Source organism: Pristiophorus japonicus, chromosome 12 (assembly GCF_044704955.1).
Source record: "Pristiophorus japonicus isolate sPriJap1 chromosome 12, sPriJap1.hap1, whole genome shotgun sequence".
Lineage (NCBI taxonomy): Eukaryota > Metazoa > Chordata > Chondrichthyes > Pristiophoridae > Pristiophorus > Pristiophorus japonicus.
The window spans coordinates 45,235,093-45,253,599 of NC_091988.1; the positions used below are offsets into that span (position 1 = coordinate 45,235,093).

At 42.6% G+C, this 18,507-nt stretch overlaps 1 protein-coding gene across 1 annotated transcript in view; it reads right to left on the bottom strand.

Moving 5' to 3' along the window:
- Positions 1-16,580: 16,580 nt before the first annotated feature.
- Positions 16,581-18,507, bottom strand: part of slc6a11b (solute carrier family 6 member 11b) — a 201,644-nt gene continuing 199,717 nt past the window's right edge. Inside the window, exon 15 of the mRNA XM_070895378.1 lies at positions 16,581-17,687. Coding sequence (XP_070751479.1) covers positions 17,529-17,687 — 159 coding nt within the window. The 3' untranslated portion in view covers positions 16,581-17,528. The remainder of the gene's footprint in view (positions 17,688-18,507) is intronic.

An 18,507-nucleotide genomic window follows, 5' to 3' on the forward strand; every position in this document is an offset into this window, starting at 1 on the left:
GAACGACAGATAACCAGGAGCCACAATGAAAGGACCTGGCCCCCAGCAACCCGATCAACTAACACGATCAACTTCACAGTCAACCACAAGGATGAACCCACCATGTCTGGACTTCAATCCACGTGATCGACCCAGAGGCGCGGGTGCCTGATCGCCTCAACTTGCAAATAACTTGCACAGTAAGACTTTGGGGGGGAGTGATGTTATGTATGTATGTAGACCTTACCCAAATGTAAGACTTTCCACCAGGGGGCACACCTGCAGGAGACCTAAGGGCCACCTGTGCACCCTGGGGTAAGCAGGTATCAAAGGTGACTCACCATGCTGCTTCCTCATTCTGGAGTCTGAAATAAAGAGACCAAGGTCACAACAGTTTGAGCTTGCGATATTGTCCTGTGGATTTATTCTGAACATAACAGTTATTGCATGAGGTAATTGTAAGGAGGTGTCCCTCTATGCCACCCCACAGAATCACCCCAAAGATCGGCTTTGCAGCATGCTTACGAGGAAGTTCAACCAATTTTCAGCCACAGCTGACCATTACTGTGCCTGTATGTGCCAGTCCTGTGCTGAAAGGTCACCCCAGGGTGTCTGCTGATCTTCCACTGAAGGTGTGGTTTTCTTCCCCCATTTGTTTACTTCCACCTCCTTTGAGGCCCTCCATAAAATCCACCTCTTTCACCAAACGTTCGGTCATCTCTCCTAATATTTCCTTTAACTTGGCATTCACTTTAGTCTGATTAGGCCTCTGTGAAGCACCCTGGGGTTTTTTTGGTCACTAAAATGATCATATAAATACAAGTTGTTATTGATTTACGAAGAAGTGTACATCCTTCCTCTGCAGTGGAAGAAGGTGTGATTCAGTGGCTGCCAAATAGTCAATAGAAGGTTCTGATGTTATGTTGGGAAATAAAAATTTGGAGAATGAGAATTAGCATGTCATAGAAAAAATGTCTTATGATTCTGATTGGTGTAACTGAAAGATCGGCTTATATAGGGACTAAGTCATCCTCGAATGTGCCCGACTTTGTAAATTAGGAAGAATGGGCGCACAATACCATAGAAAACACATTTGGTCAAATTCTTGGCATGTCTAACCTTTGTGTTACAGCTTCAGCTAGAAAACATTCACCATGTGCTCAACAGGAGATTCCTGCTGTGAAAAATACAAGAATCACAGAGGAAAAGATGCTAATTGAATGGCATAGAAGATAAGCAGCTGGGGAATTTTCTACAATTTCTAATGTGTGCCACAACTATAGCTGCGAGGTGTTAGAGGTGTGCTGAGCTACAGAACAGATCTCAGTACTATAGGATCTTGGTCCATAGGTTCTGATGAAAGAATGGAATCTTGTTTTTACATAATATCATTATTCCTTACTTTCTATTTTCAATATAGGAACAAATAGGTGTGTGCACTCCTGGCTCCACAATAAGGTAAGTAAAAAAAAAAAAAAATCTTGTCCATCCGGAAACAGTCTCTGGTCATCCCTTTAAGGACCGTTGGTTTGGCTGCAAAGCGCCTAAGTCCCGAATGAATTTTGCAGAGGGGGCCTCAAATAGACTTGAGGCCGCCCTATCTGCATATGCAAAGAGCCTACAGCCTGATTCAGGCACAGGCCTTGGACACCTATGTAGGGGCCTTCACCAATACGGCAGATGGCGCTCTCCGGGCACAGAATGAGTGCATGCATACCACCTGCCATTTTGAATGTTTAGGCACCCCTTTTATGTCATTAAAACCAGTCAAAAAATTTCTAGGCCCCCAGGTTTGATCATTATGCAGGTCCTTTCGAGACATTGTGAAAAGCTGATTCCCCCTGACAACACCTTCCATCCAGAAGAATGTGACAGTGATTTATCATGACTCAGGCTATGCCAATCTATATGCAGCAGAGAATAAAAATGCTGGTTTTAGTTCATGAAAGGGTTTGGCTGCGTCTGGAGACTTTTGTCTGACTGCTTGCATGAGTAAAGACTATGGGAGAAAGCCCAAACTGTAAAAGTAACTTCCTATTAATTAAACAATGGGTGCCATTGGTAAATAGCCATGCTGTGCGAGTTACTCAGGCAGCTGAAAGATGATCACAGTATAGATTAGTTCCTGATTTACACCTTTCAATTTAGATTCATAATAGTCTGAGTACCCAGAAATTGTTATAAACTATTTCCAGTATCAGAGTAAATGTCAAATAAGAAATAAAATTAAAAGAGATCTTTTAACTCATGGATTTAATGGATTCTTCAAAGTTACAATCTTCAATGCTGATACGTGTTCCATTGTTGATACCATTACCCATCTGAAAAAGCAAGTATGTGTGAATATTTCTCCCAATTTGCTATACATTGACAGCAGCAATTATGCCAGTCACTAACACTTCTGGAATCATACTCCAGCATGAGTCCTTGCCTTTAATACAGGACACCATGGGACCAATGTCCCTGACGTTTGCCTCTGGGAATGCTTGTTACCCAAGTGTAAAGGTCAGGAAAAAGGAAAAAGGCACCCAGCATCAGGAATCTCTGCCCCATTTGTGTTGCCCCAGGAGATCCGGGGCTTCCCCCTGAGGGGTGGAGCAGGATTTTCATCTGCAACATGTGCAGGCCCAGAGTTCCAATGGTAACAAGGCGGGAGAGGGTGTATTGGGCCAATTTCTTCAATGTCCTGTTCTTGTGGCCCAGAAGCATTTGAACGCAGGGATACCCAAGAAGCTACCGGTGGACGTTGTGCCCGCACCTTCTCAGATCGGAGGCTCAAAGGTGTCTTGGCAGCAGGGCAAAGAAAGATTGGTCAGATCGGTTCTTTTCAGTGGCCCACTGGATCTTGGGACCATGGGGCTTTCTGTTCTCTGACAGACTGCAAAAGGCCCAGAGGCTGATGGACAGGCCGTTTGTTGCAGACATCTCTGCCCTACAGATGAGGTCTTGTTTCTGCCCCTATTTCCTGGTGCAAGGCCCTATCAGGGAACGGGCTTGTGCTAGGGAGGCAGACGGGCCATGCCAATGACCTGGCTCACCATATCTGGACAACTGCTGAACACTTTGGGTACACTGCACCCATCAAATGTTGAGAAAGATTAGTTCCCAGACTGTCCAAATATGAAAAATGCTCTTCATTTGCATTTAAATTCTTTAATTTAAGGTTTTTGGTTGCAAGGGAAAAATGCAAATTTTTAAGTTTAGTAAGAAATTTCTGTTTCGTGGCTCCTTCTCACCTTAGCAATAAACCCAGACAGCAAAATAATTTTGTCAGACCTTTACCTGCTAGATTGTACAAAACCCAGTTAGCATAATCATCCTTTCACATGTGGTGAAACGGCTGGAATTTTTCATCACCATGTCTAGCTGCACAATCCTTGCTGGAGTACTGGAAGCAAGTTTTTGTCCTTATCCGTCTGCTGCAGGTACATGCTGGTTGATGAGAAAATGGAGCAGCGAGGCAAAAATTGGATTTTGCTGTATACCTGGGCAGTCTTCCACAGTGTTGGATAGATGTATTGTTATAGCTATACTGGAACAGTGGCTAGTTATTCAGCAGGTCTTCAACTTTGCATCTGCGATCTTGTCAGGTCCATAGCCTTCACTCTGTCCAGGTGTCAGCTGTGGTTCAGTGGGTAGCACACATGCCTCTGAGTCATAAGGTTGTGGGTTCAAGCCTCGTTTCCTACTTTACAACAGTGACTACACTCCAAAAGTATTTCATTGGCTGTCCGGTGGTTGTGAAAGGCGCTAAATAAATGCAAGTCTATCTTTCTTTCAGTGCACTCAGGCGCTCCTTAACGCCCCACAAATTGGCTGGATGCTGGCATCTATAATGGTGGGGACCTCAGGATAGGATCATCCATTGGCATTGTTAGCTGATGATGCTAGCAAACATTGTGGCTTTGTTTCTTGAACTCACACCATGGTTCAAGATGGATCCTCAATATATTCAGGATAGCATTAGTTATAAAAGACATGACAGAGATAAATTGAAACAGAAGCTAAACTAATTTCCAATCTTTGGACTAACATCATAAATTCGCGCACCAAAATCATGGCAGGACGCAAGAGCTTTTTGGCTATGTCACAAAAAGGAGTATGACAGAAATAAGGACAGCTAGTATAAGGAAAACCATCCATTGCCACTGTTTAAAAAAATAATACTATTTCCTTTGTAGCCATGTCAGGTATTCACATCAGCATTACATACATTCGTTGAGTTTCTATGACAACCAGCAAAGCCAAATAGAAATGATTTAAAACTGTATAAAATGCAGTGTTCCGAGAAATGTACTTTTGCAATCTGTGAAATTACACGCCAATTCATGCTGGATTTAATGACAGAATGATTTCAGCAGCATCAGAGTATGGAGAAATTGAGAACACTGTTCACATTATCAATTTTCTGTTTAGGATGCTGACCTTGAAAAAATTCTAGATGATATTTTCAGTTTTTATTGATAACAAATATAGTCTGAAGTTCTATAGTCTGTAGTCTTGGAGCTTCCATTAAATCACATTATGCAAACTTCTGGCCAATGATGACTCTCAAACCGTTGATGCTGGGGCATTTGACAATGGTGGTGATGTTGACTGTCAGGGGAGATGACTGGGCTTCCTCTTGTTTAAGATGGTTATTACCTGGCATTTATGTGATATGAATGTTACCTGTCACTTGTCAGCTGAAGAGTTATCCAGATCCTACTGTTGGTTGACATGGGCTGCTTCCTTGTCGATATGGCTGTGAATAGATCTGAACACTGGAATCATCAGTGTATATCCCTTATACATTGCTATTCCTATACACAAAAATCACGATAAATCTAACCCGACAATTACTGCCTTACCAACTAGTTCCCCATGATCAGTAAAGTGATGCAAGGTATCGTCAATAGTGTTATCAATAACCTGCTCACCAATGCTCAGAACCACTGAGCCCTAGTCCTCATCACAGCCTTGATCCGAACATGGGCATAGGAGCTGATTGTCAGAGGAGAGCTGAGAATAGCTGCTATTGACATCAAGGCAACATTCAATTAAGTATGGCACCAAGGAGACTGAGCAAGACTGAGGTCAGGGGGAGTTGAAGGGACAATCCTCCACTGACTGTATTCATACCTGACACAAAGAATGATGGTTGTTGTATCCTCAGCCCAACCATCTTCAGCTGCCTTATCAATGACCTTCTCTCTGTCATAACAGCAGGAGTGGGCCATTAATCGCCTCAGTATATTTTGTCAGCATTTTCAGCTTTCATTTCAAATCTATTGCCTTTGCAGCTTTTGCTCTATTTTTTCAAAATCCCCCATTTTATCATCTTTTTTTTGCATGGGTGTCGCACATGTTTTCGAAACATAGGAGCAGGAGTAGGCCATTCAGCCCTTGAGACTGCTCTGCCATTCAGTTACACCATGGCTGTTTTGTCCTTCAACGCCTTTGCTCCATATCCTTTGATACACTTATCTAATAAAAAAATCTATCTAGCTCAGTCTTGAAAGCTCCAATTGTCCTAGCATCCATGGCCTTTTCGGGGAGAGAGTTTCAGATTTCTATCCTTTGCGTGAAAAAGTCCTTCCTCATTTTGCTCCTGACTGGCCTGGCTCTAATTTTAAGATTATGTCCCCATGTTCTTGACTTCCCCACCAGAGGAAATAGTTTCTCCATATCTACCCTATCAAATCCTTTTAACATTTTAAACAGCTCAATGAGGTGACCCTTCAATCTTCTACATTCAAGGGAATACAAGCCAAGTTTATGAAATCTGTCCTCATAATTTAACCCTCTAAGCCCCTGTATCTTTCTGGCAAATCTACTCTTCACGCCATCCAAGGCCAAAGGTACTGTAGTGCAGTGTCCAAAACTGAACGCAGTACTCCAGATAGTGTCTGATCAAGGCTCCATACAACTGAAGCATAATTTTCTCCTCTTTGTATTACAGCCCCCTGAGTTAAAGGCTAACATTTCATTTGCATTTTTGATTGCTCTTTGTACCTGTCTACCATCTTTTAATGACTTGTGCACAGACTCCCACATCTCTTTGCTCCTCTACAGTTCCTAATTTGTCACTATTTAGAAAAGACTCCCATTTATCTTTCTTGGGCCCTCAAACTGGATGACCTCACATGTGCCCACATTGAACTCCATTTGCCCTAGTTTTGCCCACTCACTTAATCTGTCTCTGTTCCTTTGCAAGTTCTTGCTCTCATTTGCACTACTTACTGTGTCCTTTCTAACTTGATGTCATCTGAACACTTGAACGTACAACACACTAGTCCTTCTCCAAGTCATTAATAAATATGATGAAAAGTTGAGGACCCGAAACAGATCCCTGAGGAGCACCAGTTGTCACACCAGGCCTCCTTTGAAAGTATGGCATGCGCATTCAGTCCACTCTAAATCACTCATCAATTATTAGGTCCCCTCATTTTTATCTACCACGGTTCCCAATTTAATATTAGCCATCCATGTGCTCTGCAATGAAAATAAAAAAGAATGACTGAATTAGTCAAGTACAGAAGTCTCTTAGCAACATCTCAGAACATGAAAAATTATAATGAAATACTCCCGAAGAGATACTCTGCAAAAGATAATTCATTTTGTTTTACAATACCAGTTATTGTATTGTACATACAACATATTTACATAGAAGTTGAAGTAAACAATAAAGTAACTTGACTCTTCACAAACCTGCTAAATTGTAAAACAAAAGTTGATGTAGTAGAGTTTGGAAAATTGTATGTGCACAGCAGGGAGGCAGTCATGCTGGTTTGATTACATCAATGTTCATACCCCACTGCACCAACACAATAGCAGTGATGCTTTCACTTTCATTTAAAAGCTTTAGACAGTGATTAACAGTAACTTGTAACTTGTAACTTGTCATTTGCATATAAATTGCAGATGCATGCGCAGGGCTGCACATGAACAATGCTTGGCGCATTCAGAACAAAGAAAAATCAGTTTACAAAAAAACCCATGCAAATAAGTTCTATATTCATCTGATTTGCATTTTAAGTGGCTCTCTCTCTATGTTTATGAACCCAAAACAGATGAGATGTTCTGGCAAAGACATTTCCGAGCAACCAAATGAGGAACAGCATTGGCAGAGTCCTTGACGCAGATCACCTCTTTCGGGACAATGCATGTGGAGATGAGGATGAAAAAAGACAAAGGAGTAGCAGAAATATTCTTGTACAATGGACAGAAGTTGAGCCACAAAAAGATCTCACTAATATGATCCTGCTACTTTCAGCCAAAAACATAATAAAGTCTATGGGGGTGCATTCCCACAGGGGTTCTCCCGATTGTCCGCCATAGCTTTGGGGACAGATCTGCGCAAACACAGAAACATGACATAAACTATATTTGCCCGTTTTTTTCAGGGTTTTTCACCGCTCTTCTGTTGAAATTATAACAGACAATCGTGATAATCCCTGCATTAATTCCACCCCTTGTGTTTTGCAAATAAAGCCTTCCCGATAGTTGCCACAGCTTCACAAAAAGTGGGAAATTTGATTTTATTGTGAATCGCCACCAATGACCACAGACAAGGAGCAAGAGACCGAAGCACAAAACGTACTGGGTTGGAAGAGACCCGATATGGGACAGTTTTCTCGGGTGGGAGGGGGTGGTGCTGGGTTGGCAGGAATTTAGGCAGAACTCAGATCCCTCAGTTCTGTAGTTGATGTTCTAGTACTGCCTTGCTGGAGGAGGCTACCCAAGATGTGACATTAGACAATGCCTTCTGAAATTATAAAAATAAAAATGACGTAAAAGTAAACATTATTTAGTCCTGACACCTCAAGTGCATTCTGAAAAAAATTAACATTAAAAAGAATTCGATAGTCTTTAGCTCTTAAAGCTGGATTCCCTTCCACACCTAACAAAATGAGAAAAGTGCTTCAGCACTAACACAAATAGCTCATTAAGCCAGGGAAAGGGCACCAAGGATCTCGCACGCAGAACCCCAGCTTTGTACAGGGGGGTCAACACTGCAAGAGAAGTCCTCTAACCACAGGGGCCAGAAGGCCCTCTAGAGAAACCTATGTGGGACCAGATTACCAAGGCCATCACTGCCAGCAGTGTCACCCCCCATCCGCCAACTCAAGTGCCAAAGAAGTTCATGACTTCAGACCAGTGGCCAAGGTCAGTGAATGCACCTTCAAAAGCCATCTCCTACCAACTGCACCACTAGCCTCACAAACTTCTCAATGCATGATTCCCCCCACAATCACTCACCTACCAACAATCTGTACCAATCATGAGGCACATCTCTCATTCCTAGCTTTACCTCACCCCTTGGAGGAGACGGCGTTGGCCATTCTTGGCAGAGGCATGGGCTGGGCCCTTGGCCAGCAGCGGGGCTGAAAGGATACAAGATGCTGATATCCTCATATGTTATCCTTCTTTTGGCATGCAGCTCTTACTTTCCCGCCCTTCCATCACCACAACTCCACTCTTGTGTCTACCTCATTTCACAACCAAAGAAATGCAAGCTGCCCACCCAGTGTTTGACCAAGAAGAGGGAGAGAAGAAGAAGGAGAAGAAGATGAAGGAGGAGAAGAAGGAGAAGGAGGAGGAGGAAGAAGGTTTTAAGGACCATCTTAAAGGAGGAGAGAGGTAGAAAGGCAGAGAGGTTTAGAGAGGGAATACCAGAGTTCAATCGACCCCAGAGTTCCAGCAGTATATGCCATAAAACTATTCAGGATTTTCAATTTGCATACATAATTGGTTCAATTGATAATTTACCTTAATAGCATTAAAGATTCAATGCCATGTCAGAATGGGCAAACGGTTGTGAATACCAGTCAAATGCAAATGAACACCTGGACTTTTATTTCCTGCACATTGGTAATCAGTGATAAACTCAGCCTCGAGTGTAACATTTTACCATGAGAATGAAGTGATATATCACAATGCAGCTGGAGAATATTCACTGCTTCATGGGTTTCCCATTAGCTTCTATTTTAACATGAGGGTGAATTTCCTCTCTGTTTTCAGCATTATAGTAGTGCGTAAACAGGGCAAGAAAATGTTTGTGGCAGGACTATCGGGCAGAAGCTGTATCCATCCTTTTTCTGCCTTTAAATTACTTCTCCCAAGCTCTCTCGTGCTTTTTGGCCATTCCCGCAGTCCGTCTGCTGAGTCACCAGTCCCCTCATTTCAATATATGCTAATGAGGACTAATGGGGCTTGGACCGAGGTTTGTTTGTAAGGTGCAGGTGTTGCCAGGATCGGCTGGTACAGGCATAAGTTAAGAGATTTTGAGCCTGAAGACTCTAGAGTTAGACTAACAATTTCTGCAGCTGGAAAACACGTTCAGCAATTTTATTTTGTGCCATTCTGCCGATAGACTTCTGAGCCTACAAATTTGATCGGCTGTGCCCAACCTTCAGGTGTAAAATATGGGCCTAAGGGACCAATATGGCGGGCAGTACATATGCGTCCATCCTGTGCCGGAAGTGCAGCATATTGGATTGGCCCCTCCCCCGGCATCAGGGCATTGGAACAATTCAGAAGCTCATTATAAAAATTAAACAATGGTCCCAAGCTGGTTGTAGGAACCTTTTATGAAATTGGTCTGCCACAATGTGTGACTCACCAGTTATGAACGCTCCCAGTGACTCATGGTGCTAACAGTCGTGAAGGACCCTGAAGGAGTGCTATTCAAAGGGCTTATTCCCTCCATACAGGTTACTTGCTGGTTTGTCCTCTTTGGCTGCTAGTTAATATCTGCCTCTTTTTGGCTATTTTCTGCATTCCAAAAGTGAATTCTGACTTCTAGAACCAACTTTGTCCTGGCAGCAGACTAGACTGCTTTTGTCTGCTTCGGAAGCAGTTTATTCCAGTCATGAATCGCTTTGTGGGTTTGCCTTTGGGGCTGAAGGAGGAAGGGGCGCAACAAGTAGATGACAGCAGAGAGCAGTGAGAAGAGGGAGGAGGGCAGGAAGGGATATGGAGCAATGGCGGGTAAATGGAGTTGAGGTACAAATCAGCTATGCTCTAAATGAAGGGCAGAACAGGCTCGAGGGGCTGAATGGTCTTACTCCATTCCTATGTTCTCCACAGGCCAGGGTGCAATCGATGGGGCCCATGTGACGTTGTGTCATCCCAAGAACATCCCATCAACCATCTCAGTAGAAGGGGCTAGCATGCCCTTAATAGGTAGAAAGAGGGGTGAGGTCCTGAAAGCTGAGTTTAGGGAGCTAGGAGTAAGATTGAAAGCCAGGACCTCAAAGGTGGTAATCTTGGGATTACTGCCAGTGCCACGTACTAGTGAGGGTAGAAATAGGAAGGCTAGTCAGATAAATATGTGGCTGGGGCATTGGTGTAGGAGGGAAGGCTTTAGTTTCCTGAACAATTGGCACCGCTTCTGGGGTAAGTGGGACCTGTACAAGTCGGACAGGTTACACCTCAACAGAGACGGGACCAATGTTCTCGCGGGTGGTTTTGATAGTGCGGTTGGGAGGCCTTTAAACTAGCTTGGCGGGCGATGGGAACCCAGGAGAGGGCTCTGAGCTATTTAGAGTGGGTGAGAGCTCAGATGAACAGAACCCCAAGAAAGGATGCAAAAGGCAGGAGGCAACAGAGCAGAGTAGCACTGGAGTAAGTGTAAACCACAAGGTGATAGGAAGGGACAATATGTATGAATATAAAGGGGCTGCAGGAGGGGTCAAAACTAAAAATCATGGTTTAAAAACTAGTATTAAAACACTACCTAAATGCACGCAGCATTCGAAACAAAGTAAATGAGTTGACGGCACAAATTATTACAAATGGATATGATTTGATGGCCATTACTGAAACGTGGTTGCAGGGTGGCCAAGACTGGGAATTAAACATACAGGGGTATCTGACAATTCGGAAAGATAGACAAGGGGGGAAAGGAGGTGAACAATTGGGACCTGTTAATAAAGGAAGATATCAGGGCAGTTGTGAGAGACGATATTGGCTCTAATGAACAAAATGTTGAATCATTGTGCGTGGAGATTAGAGATAGTAAGGGGAAAAAGTCACTGGTGGGCGTAGTTTATAGGCCCCCAAATAATAACTTCATGGTGGGGCGGACAATAATCAAGGGAATAATGGAGGCATGTGAAAAAGGAACGGCAGTAATCATGGGGGATTTTAACCTACATATCGATTGGTCAAATTAAATCGCACGGGGTAGCCTTGAGGAGGTATTCATAGAATGCATACGGAATTGTTTCTTAGAACAGTATGTTACAGAACCTACAAAGGAGCAAGCTATCTTAGATCTGGTCCTGTGTAATGAGACAGGAATAATAAACGATCTCCTAGTAAAAGATCCTCTCGGAATGAGTGATCACAGTATGGTTGAATTTGTAATACAGATTGAGGGTGAGGAAGTAGTGTCTCAAACGAGCATACTATGCTTAAACAAAGAGGATGATCACAGAGTTGGCTAAAGTAGACTGGGAACACAGACTAAACGGTGGCACAATTGAGGAACAGTGGAGGACTTTTAAGGAGCTCTTTCATAGTGCACAACAAAAATATATTCCAGTGAAAAAGAAGGGTGGTAAGAGAAGGGATAACCAGCCATGGATAACCAAGGAAATAAAGGAGAGTATCAAATTAAAAACCAATGCGTATAAGGTGGCCAAGGATAGTGGGAAAATAGAAGATTGGGAACATTTTAAACGACAGCAAAGAATGACTAAGAAAGCAATAAAGAAAGGAAAGATAGATTACGAAAGTAAGCTTGCGCAAAACATAAAAACAGATAGTAAAAGCTTTTACCGATATATAAAACGGAAAAGACAGTGAATGTTGGTCCCTTAGAAGATGAGAAGGGGGATTAATAATGGGAAATGTGGAAATGGCTGAGACCTTAAACAATTATTTTGCTTCGGTCTTCACAGTGGAGGACACAAAAACCATGCCAAAAATTGCTGGTCACGGGAATGTGGGAAGGGAGGACCTTGAGACAATCACTATCACTAGGGGGGTAGTGCTGGACAGGCTAATGGGACTCAAGGTAGACAAGTCCCCTGGTCCTGATGAAATGCATCCCAGGGTATTAAAAGAGATGGCGGAAGTTATAGCAGATGCATTCGTTATAATCTACCAAAATTCTCTGAACTCTGGGGAGGTACCAGTGGATTGGAAAACAGCTAACGTAACGCCTCTGTTTAAAAAAGGGGGCAGACAAAAGGCAGGTAACTATAGACCGGTTAGTTTAACATCTGTAGTGGGGAAAATGCTTGAAGCTATAATTAAGGAAGAAATAGCGGGACATCTAGATGGGAATAGTGCAATCAAGCAGACGCAACATGGATTCATGAAGGGGAAATCATGTTTAACTAATTTACTGGAATTCTTTGAGGATATAACGAGCATGGTGGATAGAGGTGTACCGATGGATGTGGTGTATTTAGATTTCCAAAAGGCATTCGATAAGGTGCCACACAAAAGGTTACTGCAGAAGATAAAGGTACGCGGAGTCAGAGGAAATGTATTGGCATGGATAGAGAATTGGCTGGCTAACAGAAAGCAGAGAGTCAGGATAAATGGGTCCTTTTCGGGTTGGAAATCGGTGGTTAGTGGTGAGCCATAGGGATCGGTGCTGGGACCACAACTGTTTACAATATACATAGATGACCTGGAAGAGGGGACAGAGTGTAGTGTAACAAAATTTGTAGACGACACAAAGATTAGTGGGAAAGTGGGTTGTGTAGAGGGCACAGAGAGGCTGCAAAGAGATTTAGATAGGTTAAGCAAATGGGCTAAGGTTTGGCAGATGGAATACAATGTCGGAAAATGTGAGGTCATCCACCTTGGAAAAAAAAACAGTAAAAGGGAATATTATTTGAATGGGGAGAAATTATAACATGCTGCGGTGCAGAGGGACCTGGGGGTCCTTGGCATGAATCCCAAAAGGTTAGTTTGCAGGTGCAGCAGGTAATCAGGAAGGCGAATGGAATGTTGGCCTTCATTGCGAGAGGGATGGAGTACAAAAGCAAGAAGGTCCTGCTGCAACTGTACAGGGAATTGGTGAGGCCGCACCTGGAGTACTGCATGCAGTTTTGGTCACCTTACTTAAGGAAGGATATACTAGCTTTGGAGGGGGGACAGAGACGATTCACTGAGCTGATTCCGGAGATGAGGGGGTTACCTTATGATGATAGATTGAGTAGACTCGTTGGAGTTCAGAAGGATGAGGGGTGATCTTATAGAAACCTTTAAAATAATGAAAGGGATAGACAAGATGGAGGCAGAGAGGTTGTTTCCACTGGTTGGGAAGACTAGAACTAGGGGGTACAGCCTCAAATTACGGGGGAACCAATTTAAAACCGAGTTGAGAAGGAATTTCTTCTCCCAGAGGTTTGTGAATCTATGGAATTCTCTGCCCAGGGAAGCAGTTGAGGCTAGCTCATTGAATGTATTCAAATCGCATAGATAGATTTTGAACCAATAAGGGAATTAAGGGTTATGGGGAGTGGGCGGGTAAGTGGAGCTGAGTCCACGGCCAGATCAGCTATGAGTTTGTTGAGTGGCGGAGCAGGCTCGAGGGGTTAGATGGCCTACTCCTGTTCCTAATTCTTATGTTCTTATGTTAATATGCAGATTGTGACATTTACTGGAAGTTGTCACACTGCATTCCTTTTTTGAAATTTGGTCCTCCCTGGCCTCTTCAATCAAGGCAATGGATGGCTTTTGAGTGACAAAGCTTGCACCTCTTCTCACATGGATAATAATCCCAGTAAGAATGGTCCAAACAGCAGCTACAATGAGGCACATGCTTTTACAAGATAGGTCAATAAGAGGACGATTGGGGTCTTAAGGGTCTGCTTTTGCTGCCTGGGCTGATTGGGAACGCTCTGCAGTATGCTTCAGATCATGTGTTACAAATAGTTATAACTTGCTCTTCACAACTTCCACCATTCAGAAATGGCTGGATGTTGACATTGCTGAAGAGGAGATCCTGGCTTTGTTGGAACCAGAACAAAATGGAGGAGAGCATCACGATGGCCAACACTCAGAGGATTTCTCAATTACTCCTGCAAGAGGCAACAGAGCATATCTCATCACTCAGGTCTTCTCTTTGTAACACAGTTTGCCTTACCTCTTTCTCCTCCACTTTCCAATAAATGGGAATTCCTTAGATCCTCATCATCACATAACATCGGCCCTCTTTCCCCTTACATGAACATGCCAAGATCATCACCCAAATCAGTAAGTCAGCATCAAATAAGCTAACTCTTTCCTGACTCTAACCTCAATGAAAAACAATGCACTATGTCATGTGCACATTCTGCTTGAATACATTCCATGGAAGTGGAGGCACCAACTCACCCACGGCTGCTTCTTAGGTGGGCATCCAAGTTCACATTCAACCTCCTTCATTCTGTGGTTCACAACAACACGTTTCGAGTAAGCATGATTCACTTGATGGCAGATTATATGGAACAAACTTTATTGATATTCAGCACAGTGATGGGCCTAACTGTATAGAGAGAGAGCAGCTTTTCGTTTTCTGTATCTTTACAGCTTTCTAAAAACCTGTTGAAAAACATGCTTCTTTATATATCATATTTTTCCTACATCAAAGGTACATGTCAAAGATAAGACCTCATGACGTATCTATTCCAAAATGCTTTGAAGACAGTTTATTCATGTAAACAGTTGTAGTTGTTTCCTGCCAAGCTACATTTCTCAAACAAGACTTCCTGATGTAACAGTTCTTAACCTTTTTGAAGAACAGGTTTTATTAACCGTTATCTTCCTATACTATAGTCAATGAATCCTCTACCCGTTATACCTTTATCACTCATGGCTGACGACATTACTGTCACCTATTTCCCTGGACAAACACTTTTCGTATTGAAGGAAAAGCCATGCATTCCTCACATACTTCAAAGCTATCTTGTTTATCTTGGAAAGATTTCTCCATGATACAAAGAAGTTCAACTGTTAACTCTTAACTTCCCAAGATCTCCAACTCTTCAGGATGTTCAAGAGTCTGTTGCAGATTCCAATTAAAATTTCCACACACTTCTTTGGTGCCTGCAATCTAGAAAAAGATTCCCTACTGTTGCTGCAAAGGAGAGCTGCCAACTCGTGAGTTACACCTGCCAGTTGCTGCACATCCTCAGAGAACAAGCTCAGGACTTGCCCATTGGTATGATGTTTCTTGAACATCCTTCAGGTGAATACCTATGAGTTCTGGATCCCACAACTCCAAAGTCATAAGCTACCCTTTCCTTAGCCACCGCTAGGAAGGTGGCACATCTTCACTCACTTCCCAATCCCCTGGCTCTGTCGCGTTCTGTGAATCACCCAGTGCCACATCCTCACGGACACTCTCATTACATCTGAGTCAACTGCCGCTTGGGAGTAAAGAAGCGAATGATGCAGGAGTGAGTCATGGGGGCATTGTGGCAGTGGAACAAGGGGCATGATGTCTGTGCCAGAACCCATGGGTGGGCTTCAATTTGCCGTCATCTACCATCTTAGTTGACCAGGAGGTAGTTAGTCTCTGTTCACAGAGATGCCAGGGTGACAGTTTAGGTGTTCACTCACTAACCTGGTGTTGGCAATATGCCACCAATATTACCATCTCCCACTGCAGAAGCAGAGTGCCTCTCGAGGAGATCCATTGTCTCCTCATTGTATGACATGAAGGATTTAAAGGTGGGGATAACCCATGAAGTGGCCTGTCTCTGGCAGGCTTTATCTCTTAATTTTTCTAGCGAGGAGATAGTGTAAACAGTAAATACGGGGACGGATAGCAATTGAGGACTTTGTGGCAAGTGGCATGGAAGAACTAAAGTAAGAAATATGGGGGTACCAGCCAGTTAAAGCAGAGGAAGGGGTTTTCAGATTGTGTATTAAGTAATTGCCATTAGGGTCACTGGATAATAACAGTTCAGCCCCCGCGCCCCCCCTCCCCACCCCCTAATCGGAGTACATTGTGAAGGCTTTAAAAGGGCGAATAGTGTACTAATGCCCATGGTAGATAAGGAAGAAATGGCTGAGTTACCTTGCCTGCCCTGGTGAGATAATTAAACTTATTGCAGCAGTGGTTGGCAGTCCTGGGATAAGAGGGTTGGCATTCAGTGTCAGTGCCACTTCCCTCGCTGCTGTGACGTGTAGCATTCCTGGTCTGCTTGCTGCTACAGACACCAAGAAACTGTGCCTCCTTATTACAATTTCCTCAAGGGGATTTGAGTCAGGAAAATCTGTAGCATTCTTCTGTAGTGACTGGGTGCCCTGCTTTGCCGCCCTGTTTAGGTACTTGCTCCATATGGTCCTGCTATGAGTATTTTTGAAATGTTAGAGAAAAAGATTGACGAGAGATGCAGTGAAGTTATCTGGGAGGCGAATGAGTGAGCCAAGATCTGCTCTTTCCTTACATGGTTGTTCCCGTGTCAGTGACTGAAGTGGGTCGGCTGGGCTGTCTAATTAAAGGTTGCGCACCAATTCTCATGCACTCAAGCAGCTTAGACCCACTTTACACAGGATTTACACCAATCTCTTTCAATTTCCATTGAAACATTATATACAGCGATATTTTGCTGTCCCATCGCTCCAGGCTACACATCAGTTCCACAAAAAAGTAAGAAGCAGTGAAGTAAATTGATAACTTTATTTATCTTTAAAAATGATAAGTAAGCAGACAATAAAACCTTGTGCCAAAAAACTCTCCAGTGTGTGAAACAACTTGGCACCACACCTAATAATGCAAATTCTTTTAAAAAGGGAAGATTACTTGGCCTTACTATGTACCAATAATCTTTACAGAAACTAAAAAGAACCAATTTTCCCCCACATTTTCTTGAATATTTGTCTGAGAAAATAACAAATACCAGCAGGAAAGTTGAAAAATTGTAAAAAATATCAGTAGTGGGTTATTCGGTATCAATAGCATACATTTACAAGCAGAACACTTTAGTAATATATTTTGGACCACACCAATCAAATATGTATGTTTATGGGCCTTTGGTTAGGGAAAATATACAAATGATGAAAGTCATATCTATAGAAATATTGTAAATTTAAAAGCCTTTAAATAACAAATTCCATCAAAAATGATTCAGAAGTGACAACTGAAGAAGTGTATTTAATTTGCCTCCTTAACATTGGAGGCCTTCATTGTACTTACCTACATGAACATAGGTAGAAGGCTCAAAAATAATGGCTCCACAAGCATGCGCTGTGACTTGGAATGGCCTTTTACATACTTACAGATAAGCAAAAATGTCCATTAAACACTGTGCCTTCCATAATGAAAAAGAGTTCCAAGTATAAAAGTTTTACAACACATTATACATCGATTCCACACTAGAATCGCTATAAAACATTTACCAGTGTCACATTATTACATGAGCTCACTAATATCAAGTACTATATATAATCAGTTACTTATACAATCATTAAAAAGTCACATTTTTTTAAAAACAAGTATATAATGCTTAATTTTGAATTAACACATTAATAAAGTTTGTGCAAAATAAGCAGGCCTCTATAATTAAGTGATGTCATTTTTGCTTTTTTTTTACAAAACAGACCGGGGAATTTGCTCAGAAGTGCGTCTCTTTCTCTGTGACGGTAGGAATGCGTCCATCGCTTTTAAGTTTACCATCACAGTCATTAATTGTGCTGCAGCATGTGTCCGCATTAAGTGATCCCATTCCTCTTCGTCGCAAGTCCGGACTGGGTGTTGTAAGTTTCTTCATTTTCTGAAATGGTAACATGAACAAGGATTTAAAAGAAAGCAATTTAGTGTCAGGTTATTAACCTCTCCCCTCTTTCTTTGATCATGAGGACTTATGTTATGGTTCCACGAGCACTGGCTGCACTTATCAAAGTGACCAGTTTTGATGTGAGAGACTAGACAGTAAATATTGGTGGACTATTTAAGCATAAGTCCTGGAGAGTGGAGACGAGAGTTCTGGGTTGACATCCAGCGGGATTCTCACATCCGATGGGAGCAGACCGCCCCACCCTACTCACATCATATCTCGAGGGTTTTCCTGGTGGGGGTTGCGAGTCAGGCTAATGACCTGCCCATGTAAAAAGGGATGTTATTATGGAAACAACCCAGAGCTCAATCTGCTGGTTGTAAATTCGTGGAAGGAATGGGTTTCCTCATGTGCCATTAAGCACGGAAGGGAAGAAGAGAGAAGTGGGATTTAACCATAAAGGGTACTAGAGCCAAGAGTGATCTTATTCTCATTCGATGTCTGTATGTGTGAGAATTGCTAGCTGCATTTCCTCCTTCCCTACTCTGGCTGTACCAGGTCAGTTCTAGCACCCATATATGGTGTTATACAGCTAACTTGAACGTTGCACTTTCTGACTCGTATTATACAAGGCAGTGCAATTACCCCAGAGCCCTTAGTAAAAGTTATAACCTTTTTTCAAAAAATAAATGTCACAATAATACTACTTTGGAACAGCCATTGCAAAGTGTATGTGGAAGGAGCAGGATATCAGATTTAAGTTGCTATTTGTGTTGGAATGTAATCCCTTTCCAGTCCATGAACTAGATTTTCAAGT